Source organism: Lycium barbarum, chromosome 6 (assembly GCF_019175385.1).
Source record: "Lycium barbarum isolate Lr01 chromosome 6, ASM1917538v2, whole genome shotgun sequence".
Classification (NCBI taxonomy): domain Eukaryota; kingdom Viridiplantae; phylum Streptophyta; class Magnoliopsida; order Solanales; family Solanaceae; genus Lycium; species Lycium barbarum.
In genome coordinates, this window is record NC_083342.1 from 121461214 (window position 1) to 121473513 (window position 12300).

A 12300-nucleotide genomic window follows, 5' to 3' on the forward strand; every position below is an offset into this window, starting at 1 on the left:
TCACCACGTCTTTAAAAATAACGTGTCTTTCCTATTAAAACTAAATACATTAAAAGAAATGACACAAGTGACCAAAAGAAAAGAGAGAAAAAAAATAAAGACGAAATTAGTTTTTTTAGAATAATATCGAACTCAACGCGTGTATTTTCTTTTATTCATTCAGATATCTTTCATCTCAAATGTAAATTTGTAAAAATGTGAGGAAGCTGTATAAAGGGAGTTCGCCCATCAAGACTCAAGTAGTGCACAAGTTTCACTTCTTATGACACTAATTGTCATTAAAAATGTAATAATCTTTTATTTTGTGACCCCTGAGAAAAGTAAAAGAAATAAATTTTCTTGGTTTATTTGAATTAATTCTTTTTAAAAGTAAGCAGTCAATATTATAAATCAACAAAAACACACGCCATTCCACAGGAGGATAGAGATTAGAGAGTAACCATTCAACCACTAATAAGACGTTGCTGTTACGCCAAGGAGACATAAAAGGTGAAGCAATCACATGCCAAAATGATGAGCCCTTTGGCTTACTTCTAGGATTCATTTTTCTTATTGATATAATACTTGCTGCTTATCGCAGAGATTTTATTTTAAGAATATGCTTCCCAGATCCCATTCCTTTTGGTGCAATTATCAAACCCTACAAGAATAGTTACATTCGGACATATTTCGTTTCCATGCCAGTAAGTCCAAATCTTAGAATCTTGGAGTACGTTGATTAAATTCAAAAGAAAAAGATAAATACTAATAATTCATATAACCGATCCAATTAATTTGAAATTGAAAACATAATTGTTGTTGTAGATGATGCAAAAGCTTAAGTTTACAACAGTTGGGATCAAAATAATAACATATCAACCACAAACGCAAATTCAGGATTTCAAGAGGATGAGTTCACCATTACTTTTAAGATAAGATATAAAATTTTATGGTGACATTAACTTGGCGAGCAAAAGATAATTAATTACATTTTTTTAATGTAGTAAGTTGTTTTATAATCACACCTTTCCAAATTTATAATAAATAGAGGAATTACTCCCCTTTTGCATTTAAAATTATCCAAAAATGTTCATTACTGAGCTCAAAATTTGGTGCAAATATGATCCGAGAGGCCCAAAACTTCACGGCCGCAGTGCAAATGGTACTTCCTGTTCGAAATAAAATGATAACTCCAACCTAAAAAAGAAAATAATAAATTAAAACTCATAAACCTCAAAATTCAAAAACTCATAATAACCAAAACCCATAAATTCCAAAACTCAAAAGAACCAAGAAGCTCTCAAAAGTCAAAATCCATGACCCCCAAAATTCAGAAATTCAAAAGAACCAACAAAATTCAAAAATCACTAAAAAGACCAAAAGGGTGTTCGAAATTCTAATTTAAAACTTGCCGGACACCTCGTTGTTCTGGAGTTTTTTATTTTGGGATTAGAGAATAATACTATAATAGAGAATAGATATGGGGATGGAGAAAACTCAAAGTGTTCCAACTTCCAAGCTATTAGCTATGAGAACAAGAGCTTTTGATTTGGAATAAAGAATGGAGAATAATGCACTTTGCTTGCCTGATGGATTTTTGGTTCATTGGTTTTACTGTTTCGGTTGTTTGAGCTTATGCTTCGTTTAAGTATGAGACTTGGGTATTAGAAATAAAGAAAAAAAAAAGTAATTAGATGTTATATAAAAATGGAAAGTTAAAGGCTGCTTTAGAAATAAAACAAAAATGTGTAGGGTCGGGTTTGATCCCCCAACCTTGAGGAATTAAACACTGCCCCTGATTTGACCATGTATTCCTTTAGTTAATAATAGATATATTTTTAGAATTATACACATAATATATCGAGTTTGGTCGAGTGACCATTGGTTCACGTGACCCAAGTTTTGTACATAAATCCACCTATGATCATCCAGAGCTAACAGAGAAAACTTTAAACGACTAAATCAAACAATAAATAAAAGTACATTAAAAGAGGCATAAAACTTTAATATAGTTTGAATAATTGACCTACACATGATAAAATTAATGTAAGATGTAGTTGTCACATTTTAAAGTTGATTGTTAAAGATGGTCTTGAGTGTTTTGAAGATTCTATTCAAAAAGTTAGAAATGCGGTTGTGTTTCTTTTTTGTAATGCTAATAGGGCAAAATTAAGAGATTTTAAGAATTATTGTGTGGAAAATGGCCGTAGACTTAAGAAAATTCAAGTAGAAGTTGACACTAGGTGGAACTACACTTACATTATGTTACAACAGACATATGATTATAGGATTCCCATACAACAAGTTCACAACCATTTTAATACGGATAGTGATGATTGGTTAAATATTACCAATTGGGAAGATGTTAAGGAATGTGTTGAACTTTTACAATTTTTTTATAATGCAACTCTTGCTTTTTCTAGACAATTCTATCCCACGGTAACCGGAATTTTAGCCTACTTAGCGGAAATAGCTGTTTTACAAGAGTATAAAAATAAATCCGGTTATCAAGCGACTATTTTTAATATGATATCAAAATTTAAGAAGTATTTTTTCCCCATCCCAACTTTATTTATATTGGATTCTCTTTTAAATCCTTGTTTAAAAATGTCTTATACTATTGGTTAATCAAATTTATACCTTTTTAGAAATTGAAGAGGAAGTTGAACCATCTTTAACTGATGCCGAGCTCGCAATTGATGCCGAGTTTAGAAAAATATTTAGTCATTATTCTAATTTGGAAGAAAATGCTACACCCGTTGCTCCACGCCCTACTACTTCTCAAAGTAGCAAAAAGGGCTTGTCGGGTTTGTCGCATTTAAAAGTTTTACATTTACATCCAACTCCTTTTCATAATGCAAACTTTGATGAATATCACTTTTATTTGATGCAGCCAAATGTGGATATCAACCAACTAGATGATTTGGACGTCTTAGTATGGTGGAAGAAATATAAGGCGAGTCATTCGTTACTTTCAAAAATGGCTCGAGATATCCTTACGATTCAAATATCAACCGTGGCTTCGGATAGTGCATTTAGCCAAGGAAGATAACAAATTGGAGACCATAGACACTCATTATCCGGATTTAGCTTGCAAGTACTAGTGTGCATTCACGATTGGATTAGATCGGAGCAACGCAATCAAAACTTAGAAGCGGTGGAAGGTGAAGAGGAAGAGATTGAAGATTTGATAGCAAGTGGAGTGGACCAAATGGAAGACTTTGAAGATATCTCCATGACTGAATATGATATGGTGATATTAGCCAAATGATTGACACTTTTTTATTTTATTATTCTACTATTTCTTTGCATGTATTATTTGCAAGTTAAAAAAAACTACAACTTGCAAATAAATGTTATCCATGAATGAATAAAATATATGGCTCATTGAACTTTCTTCTATTTACTTGTGTTCATATTTTTACTTATATTAAGTTAGGAATATACCTAAAATATACTAAGAATATACTTATAATATACATCTACTTAAATTAAAAACTAGAAAGTTATACACTTGAAAAATAATTAAAATATACTAAGAATATACTTAATTTATAAAATAGGAATTTATAAACTTAGAAAAAACTTAAGTTATTATACATATAACTTAAATATATATAAGTATATATAGTATACATATAACTTAAACATATATATATATATATATAAGTATATTCTTAGTATATTTTAGGTATGTGTAGTATAACTCAAGCATATAACTTAATATATATATACGTATATGCTGTTAGTTAGTAAATATATAAACTTTACTTATAAACTTATATAACATATATAAATATACCTACAATATACTAATAAGTACTATAATATATATATATATATATATATATATATATATATATATATATATATATATATATATACTATACTATACAAAAAATAAAAAAAAGGGATTTCTAATGTTTTGGACCTGTCCGGTTCTGATTTTCATGTTTGGAATTGGTAAACCGGAACCGGTGACCGGTTCCGATTTTTAGACTGAAAACCGACCGCTACCGGTTACCGGTCCGGTTCCGGTTGAACCGGTTAACAGGGTTAGTGAGCCCCTAAGTTAAAGAATGGCAATATAAGACAAATCACAAACCTTTAGGACATTTTTGACTATTTTCTAATTTATTTTGTGCTGCAAAGTACCACTGGTATTTTCACAAACTAAAGTGCACATTTGTGAAAAAAAACTTCGGGAAAAATATAGGGTGGTCTTTTCCCTCTCTTCCTATATATCGTGTGCCAATTCCTTGCCTTTTTTCTATCGGTTAAAGATTTGTTGTTCCTTTTCAGATATGAGAGAAATCGTAACAATTCAAGTGGGGAATTATGCCAACTTTATTGGCTCTCACTTCTGGAACTTCCAGGTATACCCCTTTTACTGCTAAGCCTCTAATTCAAGAAGCAACTCACTTCTGTTTAGCTGTTATGGTTACTTAAATTTGTAGGTTTATCGAATGCCCATTTTCTTGTTTTAAACAGACACCAAGTTCAAGATAGTCCTATCTTGCACTTTTTTTTTTTTTGAACTTTCAGCAGCACCCCTGCTTGTTATGAAACTGTCATGTAGTAGTTCATTTAATTCTCTGATAAATTTGGCAATTTGTGTTGAAATCTTTTTGTTTGTGAGACGGAGGGTAATCTGGGAAAAGGGGTTTTGAGGGGTTTAGAATGTTACTTCACCAAGGTAGTAGATTCCTTAAAGGTTCCGTTTTTGCAATTTTCAGATGAGTTATTTCATACAAAATTTATTGTTTCTCCTTACCATGATGAATTCAATGGCTGATAGGAGCTTTACGATTTTAAGATGAGTTGTTTCAAAATTTTAGAATGTTGCGAGGGCTGCTATGATCTTTTGCACCCCTAAACTTGCTGCTGGTTGCGGGCTTTTTGGTTTTTGTAATTATTTTCTCTTCCATGTAATATTTTGGTCTAGCTACAACTATGGGCCATTACAGAAAGAATAATGTGGGACCTAATTGAAATTACTAGTTCACAATCTAATAGACCCGAAAAAGAAAGAAAAGAACAAAATGAAACAAAAATTTCAAGGGATTGTATGATAGTTTTTTTTCCTTGTGATCATTGTTTGTGATATTAAATTACAAAATCATTAAGTCAGACACCTGGTTTCAGTAGTTTGTGTCTTTGTGAAGCACCATATTAATTGCTTAACAAAGGATATGGATTTTGATTATACCTCCATCCGCGGAGTTTGAGTTAAAGTGGATGCTCTCTTATCTTTCAGGTTGCTGTTTTTGTTAATCTTTTCATCTCCTTTCCCCCCTCACTCTCTTTTCTTGAATAAGTTCCCACTGGACTAGTTGAATATGTTCCTAATACTTGGTTGTAATTCAGGATAATAGGCTGCAAGTTGGTGAAATACTACTGATTCTACTGACTAATATCTCTTACTTAATATTGGACTTTTGAAGGATGAATTACTTGGATTGGCTGAAAGCCCTGAAAGTGATCAAGTATTCAAAAATCACAGTCTTGATATGGATGTGTTGTATCGTACTGGTGAAACTCAGCAAGTGAGTTATCTGATCATAAACTCTAAAGTGGATTTTGTCTTTGCTATATAGCTATATTATATCTTAGAGTTGCTCTCACACATTTTTGGCATGTAGGGCCTCCTTACATACACCCCTCGAATGGTCTCAGTAAACTTTCAAGGTATATTATGTTGGCACAAAGATCTGTTTTTCTTAAGCACCATGATTTGGGGTTTATTTTATAGTGTTGTCTTGGAACTATATTAATCTACTCGATAGTGCCTATTGTTCCAGTTGAGAATCAGAGTATGTTGGGCCTCAAGCTAGTTTCAGTATACAGATCTCTTAGGAAGTTGTACCTTCATATCTTCTACACAAGAATATTTAGCAGTTAGCTTGTATGCATATTATATAGAAGTTAACTTATAGGTTGGTGAACTCGATCTGTTTTCTTATTTTTTGTTTTTACACTTTTGCCGCAGACTTACACCTTAGGTAGCTTAATTATTATGTTCTTAATTGTTGAAATGGGCAGCTTATGCTTGAAGAGTTGGTCAAGCCAGAAAATGCATTGCTTGTATTTTTCTGCTATACCATGTATACAATATTCAAATTATTATTGCATTCATCTGTTGACCAACGGAACCCGTTCTCCGTGAATAGATATGCACAATATGTCATCTCATGAATTGAACAACTACAAGGCCCTATCACATTCTTACCTAATTTATGGATCGTTCTGCTGTCAACCATTTGTGAAACCGACAAGCAGAGGAAGAAAACGATATATTTTCATATTATGCTCGAGAATATATAGGTCCTCAATCAGTTAGTTGATCTGACGGATGGTCTTTTGCACATTTGTGACATGATAGGGTCCCTTGGATCTGTGAGTTCACGTGGATCATTGTACAATCAAATCCCTGCCAATAGCTTGGATGTTATGACATGGTGAGACTCTAAATCTCTATGTCGTTTGATCCGTTACTCTGTGTTTAATAATATGCCACAAAGTGAGTAAGGAGTAACATGTTGTCCCGCTCACCCTATTCTCCCTGTCTAAACATAGAAAAAGAAAAAGAAAGGAGAAGAAATAGGTCAATAGAAAGATAGATGCAACACAACCAAGGGGTCTAGACTTGCAGCTGTTTTGTTACATCTCTTTCCTTAATAAGTGCGCCTATTGATTCACACATTTTTTTTTTGAATAAGATTGATTCACACATTCTTACTGCTTGCTGATATTGCTTTGGAAACGATTGTTACGACAATTAAAGTGTAATTGCATGTAACTGTTTAACAATTCTGCTTTTGATTACTACCTTGAAATATATCATTCCTGGAGTTTAAGTGTAATTCATGGAATTTGCTTATGCCTTCAATGATCCTGATCATTGCAGAAGTTTAATTTGGTAATTACTTTTAAGATACTGCTCATGTTAGGCAAACCTTTAAGTCTAATATGTATTCACCAGTCCAGTTCGGTGATAAATCATAGCAACAGTCTACTTATGATTCTGAAGGCCAAATGCCCTTTTCTACAAGCAACCACATTCATCTATCAAGTAATTCCAACTATCTATACATACGAGAATTTTCTATTCTCCGTATATCGGGGCTTCCCCACATTGATAAACTTATTACTTTATCTATATATGAAAAGAAAGAATATCTCTTTGCAAGAAATGTACGAGTAAAATAAAAAATGTTCTTTGAAGACTCTTTACATCCATCTCATTTTTCTGGAACAATCTTTAATCTCCAACGCGTGATTGCCTCTTTTGTTGTCCTTAGTATCACCCGTGCTATGTTGAACAACAAGAATACAATGTGCTAAATCTCGCGGCGATTCTGCAATGAAGCAGGATGGTCCGTGTCCTCTCCTGTGTTCCTTTTGCAGGAAGCACCAAGCATTCGTCGCCTTTTCTGCAACTTTTTTGCTGATAATAATGCATTCCGCTCTGCAGATCGAGTGAAAATTGATTCTGATTAGTTATGCTGAACAGCTCACTGGGATTTTTGGTGACCATTCCAGTTTGTTTCTCTTACAGTTTCAACAGACAAGTTTGAGCTTTAGAGAATATTCTTATTAATTATTTAATGCCTTGCAATTAGCAGTTAATTCCTGGAATGCTGTGTTTTCTTGAAAAAAAATTGATAAGCGCCGTTTTGCTCAGAGAATTAGTCAGATAGTTTATTTAATCGTCTAAGATCGAGCTAGAGGTGAGAGTGGAGTGGGAATTACTTGAAAGCTCCTTTTGTTATTGAAGTGGTTGTGAATCAAAGAGTTGAGAGGAGGTAAACAGATTGGTTTAGAATGTTTATATGTAGGCCTGTTTCATACAGAATAGGTTGAAATTGAAAAGTCTAGAAAGATAGCTTGCACCCTATGAGTCACATGCTTTTATCTTTAAGTGGACAACTCTTTCATGACATGACAAAGTGATAAATTGGCAGCCAAGTTGTTGAAACTAGGGGTGAGATTACAGAAATTATTTGGAATGATTACAGTTGAAGCATTACAAAAATTAGATCCTAGATAACGATGGGAGACCCTCATGGCTACAACATAAGAAGGATATTTTAATAAGTTCCTAGATCAACAACAACAACGACAATGCCCTAATCCTTGGTCATTCGTCTTCTTAGATACTGTCTGAAGACCCTCATGGCTTCAATATGAGAAGGATATTTCAATAAGTTCCTAGATCAACAACAATGACGCGTCTTCTCCTCCGCCTCCTCCTCCTCCTCCTCCTCCTCCTCATCTGGGAGATGCAAAATCAGTATAAAAAATGCCCCTTTATCAAAAAACCAATAAGATCCAACAGGACATTTACATATCCTACATTACTTGTGATGTTGGAGGAATATTTCAAGGGGGGGAGGTTTGCTTTACTAATATCATATACATAAGTTTGAGTGGAACTATATGAATGAACATCTGCAGACAAAATATGCAGGAAGGGTAGAGTCACAACTCAAACATCTGAACCTTTTAAAAGGAATCTCTTCTTGCAAAGCTTAAGCGAGGAAGAACAGGAGAGCATGGGCAAAGCTAATGGTTTAGACAATGTGAACAACAATTCTCGGGCAGAAATTCAAGATAAGGATATCGTTGAATGTTTGGAAAGTGATGTTCAATATTGGACAGATTTTTCAAAAGTGCACTATCATCCACAGAGTTTGTATGAAGTAAGTGGATTATGGGCAGATATTCAGGATTTTGATAACTATGGACTCGGGAAGGAGGCATATTGTGGGCATCAACATGGTGAAGAAATAGATGACAGACTTCGCTTTTTCATTGAAGAATGTGATCATATTCAGGTACTCGCGATTGAAATCTCTAGACTTCTATTTCATCTGGTTGGCTTATTGTTGTTCATAAATCCCCTCAGGTTAGTAGGCAGATCACCCACCTAAATTTTGTTCCGTCTAATGATTCTGATTCTTCCCAGTAAGATAATTTTACTATTTTCTATACATGTTTGGCAGCATTGCTTTGTCTTATAAGTTTCTTTTTGACGCTGAACTTTGTCCTCACTGAGTATATCAATACAGTTACCTTTAGTCCCGTTCTCTTTCACGGGACTTCTATTTTTTGATACCATTGAAATCGCCTGCATACCTGCTTTGTGAGAAACTCCGGGAATATGGTCCGCCCCTATACCCTCCTCCAAACTTAAATACCAGACTTTTTGTCCATGGGGTTTGAAATCGTGATGTGCGACAAGCCCGCATTTCATGTGTTGTGTCCTTATTGTTGAACCAAAGCCCGGGGGCAGCTTCACGATACTGCCATAATATCTTATCCGTTGTCTGATGGGTTTACTGACTTAATAACCTCATAAGTTCGTCTGGTCTTCAACAGTTTCGTTATAGCAGTTTGAGTATCAACTCTTTCAGCCTGATACCGGTAATGCGACTTTATGTTCTCCTCCTTGCTTTCTGAGATCTTGAATCTTGTGCTCTTTGGACTCAACTGGTTTTATCTTCCTTTACTGCCTAATATGTATTTCTGTATAAATGCCTAAACAAAAATCATTTCACCTGCACTTGTGTTCTTTTCCTGTCGGAAAGAGGAGTTAATTTTTTATTATCTCTTTGACAGGGGATCCAATGCATTGTGGATGACTCTGGAGGGTTTTCTGGTGTATCCGCAATGTTCCTGGAAAGCATTGCAGATGAGTACCCAAACGTCCCGGTTTTACTATATAATGCACGTAATCCTAGCTTGCACATGGAACCCAAAGGCCGCAAGCAAACTATCTCCCGTAATCTTCACGATGCAGTCTCATTTTCAAAGCTGTCAGAGCTATGTAAATTGATTATCCCTGTTGGTTTGCCCTCCCTAAGTGGAAGTAAGTACTGCTATTCTCTAGTTAACTATGTGAATCCTATGTACTTGAAATGAACTGGGATTCAATAATTGTTGAGCGAAAGCATGGGTGTTAAAACTTGTATATTTAACAGCAAAAAGTTAGGAAATCATGCGTTTTCTTTTACCAGTTCATTCACTGGATCATAAAACTGATGGGTGTTGTATAGTTGGTAAAGTCTTTCTTCGCATGTATGAACTTGTGTCTGGTTTGTCTACTTTTGTCTTTTCTAGTAATTGGTGCAGGTTGTTAACTTCTGTAACTGAATCTTATGACCTCTTACTCTGTATGCTTCTCATATTTTAATCTCTTATCTGAACATGAGTTCACGTGGCTGATACTTGCATATATTTAACTATCTAGGTAGGGCTTCCCAGTTTCTCAGCATTAAAGACGAAAAGCCTTACCACTCCAGTGCAGTGTATGCGTCTGCAATGCACTCATTTAGTCTCCCTTTTAGGATGAACCTATCTGGGCCATCTGCAGAATCAATCTGTATGTCTGGTGCTCTGGATATGCACGGGATTGTACAAATGTTAGCAGGCCAAACGAGGCAGAACATGGTAACTATATTGGATGTTGCCATGCCAGCACCTTCTTTAAGTGGTATGCTTTCGTTTTCTGGCATTTCATTTTTCTGAAGTCACAGCAATTACTTCCACTCCTGATGTTGGAAACTCTTTTGCCCCAGGAGACCGGGCTCAGCAGTGCTTTCTCGGAAACTTGCAGCCCTTAACTCCGGACGTAGCAGAAGATGTTGAAGATTTCCATGCAGTGGAAACTATGAACATTCACGGAGCAGTTACATCTGGTACTTGATGTGATCTTCAGCATATTTCTTATATTTTTAACATTTGCTTTTCAATCTTCTGATCCTATTTATATCTTGGTACATAGTTTGATGATATGCGTACTGGCTTCCTCATCTCCTTTTGGATTTCATCTGCTTTTACCGTTGAGAAGCTCAAGCTATAACACAATATGTAAATTTCATGAAGTTAACCTGGTTTGAACAGTAGGATACATTACTGGAAAAGTTACTGATTAAAATGTAACTTTCAAATCCCTCCTATGAAAATTGAGCTTTTCATTTGTAAGTCTAGAGACAATGAGAACGCAACAAAGAAAAGACTGGATGGGATGCTCCAGTGTGTGATGAGGACTAAACCTCAAAGGTAAAACCAACCTAAATAGTGGATTATGTTTGGTGGCAAAGCACTTCAACATGTTTTACTCTAAACAGAATATAGTTCCTAAAGGGAGCTTGTAACTTTAACATGTGAAAGTGAGATGAATGAATACCCACCTGTTAAAAGCATATTTGATTCTTCAGTGTGTTCTAGCGGCGCCTTTCTGTTGTCATCTTCTTTGTTTATAGCTTGTCCAGACTCCAGAGATACTTGGATCTGTTTAACTGTAGTTTTCCCTGTAATTTTCAGGAAACCAAAGGGCCTCAATTAATGAAGTTAAGGATGCAGTTGAGGCTGCTTATGACAATTCAGTCACAAGGCCCAAATTCTCACACCTATCCGCTTCTACGTGTCCTCTTCCTATACCCTTGCCCTTCCCTTTGATCTTTGGCAATAGGATTGGCCAACACGGCAAGCTATTGGAAACCCCGATTTCAGGTTCTTCATCTAGGGGATCCCTTGAAGTCCATTCCATTCCTATGGCGACAAGATTACGTTCAAGCACTGCTGTTTTGCCCTTTTTGGAAAGTAAACTTGGAAATCTTCGTAGGTTTGGGATCGAACGAGGAGCCCTTGGGGCACCATTGCTCCAAAGTTGGGGTTTCGGTAAAGATGAAGTGGAAGATATGGGAGAGGTACTGTCTAAGATGGTAATGACGTTGAAGCCCTATCCTCAATATTCCTCTGATTCGGATTGAGTTTTCAAGGAACATATTTTTATTTTTGAGTGCTAATGGGATGGTTCTTCCGGGCATAAGCAGTTGTACACTCTTTTTGAATCAGTCATCTTAATCCTTCCTTTTTCCATTGTTTTCTGTTTTGGGCGTTAACTTGCTTTAGCAGTTGAGTTAGAGGTGAATAGGATCCCCTTATTTTGTTTTTTCTTTTTTCTTTCTGGAAATTAATGCGACTATTTCTACCTTATTCCATAGCAAGAGAAATCCAAAATCTTATCTTACAACATACCCGGTATAATCCCACAAGGTGGGGTCTGGGGAGGGTAGAGTGTACGCAGACCTTACCGCTACCTTGGAAGGTAGGGTGGCTGTTTCCGATAGAACCTCGGCTCAAAATCTTATCGATCAATGCAATGTATAACTTGGTAATTCAACTGAGCATGCCAGTTGTTATCATTGTGGTGAAAAAGTTAAAACCGAAAAAAGAAAAAAAGAAACAAAGAAAGAAGAGAATACCAAATAAGCAAACACACCAAAATATTATTCTGAAGTTATTGCACAGAGT

The 12300-nt window shown here is 35.3% G+C and overlaps 1 protein-coding gene across 2 annotated transcripts; it reads left to right on the forward strand.

The window, feature by feature from the left end:
- Positions 1-4149: 4149 nt before the first annotated feature.
- On the forward strand, positions 4150-11865 carry LOC132598410 (uncharacterized). 2 transcript variants are annotated; one of them, XM_060311258.1, is made up of 10 exons: positions 4150-4196; positions 4282-4355; positions 5424-5525; positions 5622-5667; positions 6362-6437; positions 8450-8816; positions 9601-9850; positions 10232-10474; positions 10560-10679; positions 11308-11865. In XM_060311258.1, exons 2-10 carry the CDS (start codon positions 4284-4286, stop codon positions 11754-11756), a joined length of 1725 nt encoding a protein of 574 aa, XP_060167241.1. In that variant the 5' UTR covers positions 4150-4196; positions 4282-4283; the 3' UTR covers positions 11757-11865. The 2 variants fall into 2 exon arrangements, with proteins under 2 accessions (XP_060167241.1, XP_060167240.1); XM_060311257.1 differs by lacking the exon at positions 4150-4196 and having other exon boundaries at positions 4203-4355.
- The last annotated feature ends 435 nt before the right edge of the window (positions 11866-12300 follow it).

Bases quoted from the DNA above. Each gene is read 5' to 3' on its own strand.
- LOC132598410 (XM_060311258.1), top strand. From the start codon at position 4,284: ATGAGAGAAATCGTAACAATTCAAGTGGGGAATTATGCCAACTTTATT. The intron at 5,526-5,621 runs GTGAGTTATCTG...TTTGGCATGTAG, and splicing joins GTACTGGTGAAACTCAGCAA to GGCCTCCTTACATACACCCC. The intron at 9,851-10,231 runs GTAAGTACTGCT...TTAACTATCTAG, and splicing joins TTTGCCCTCCCTAAGTGGAA to GTAGGGCTTCCCAGTTTCTC.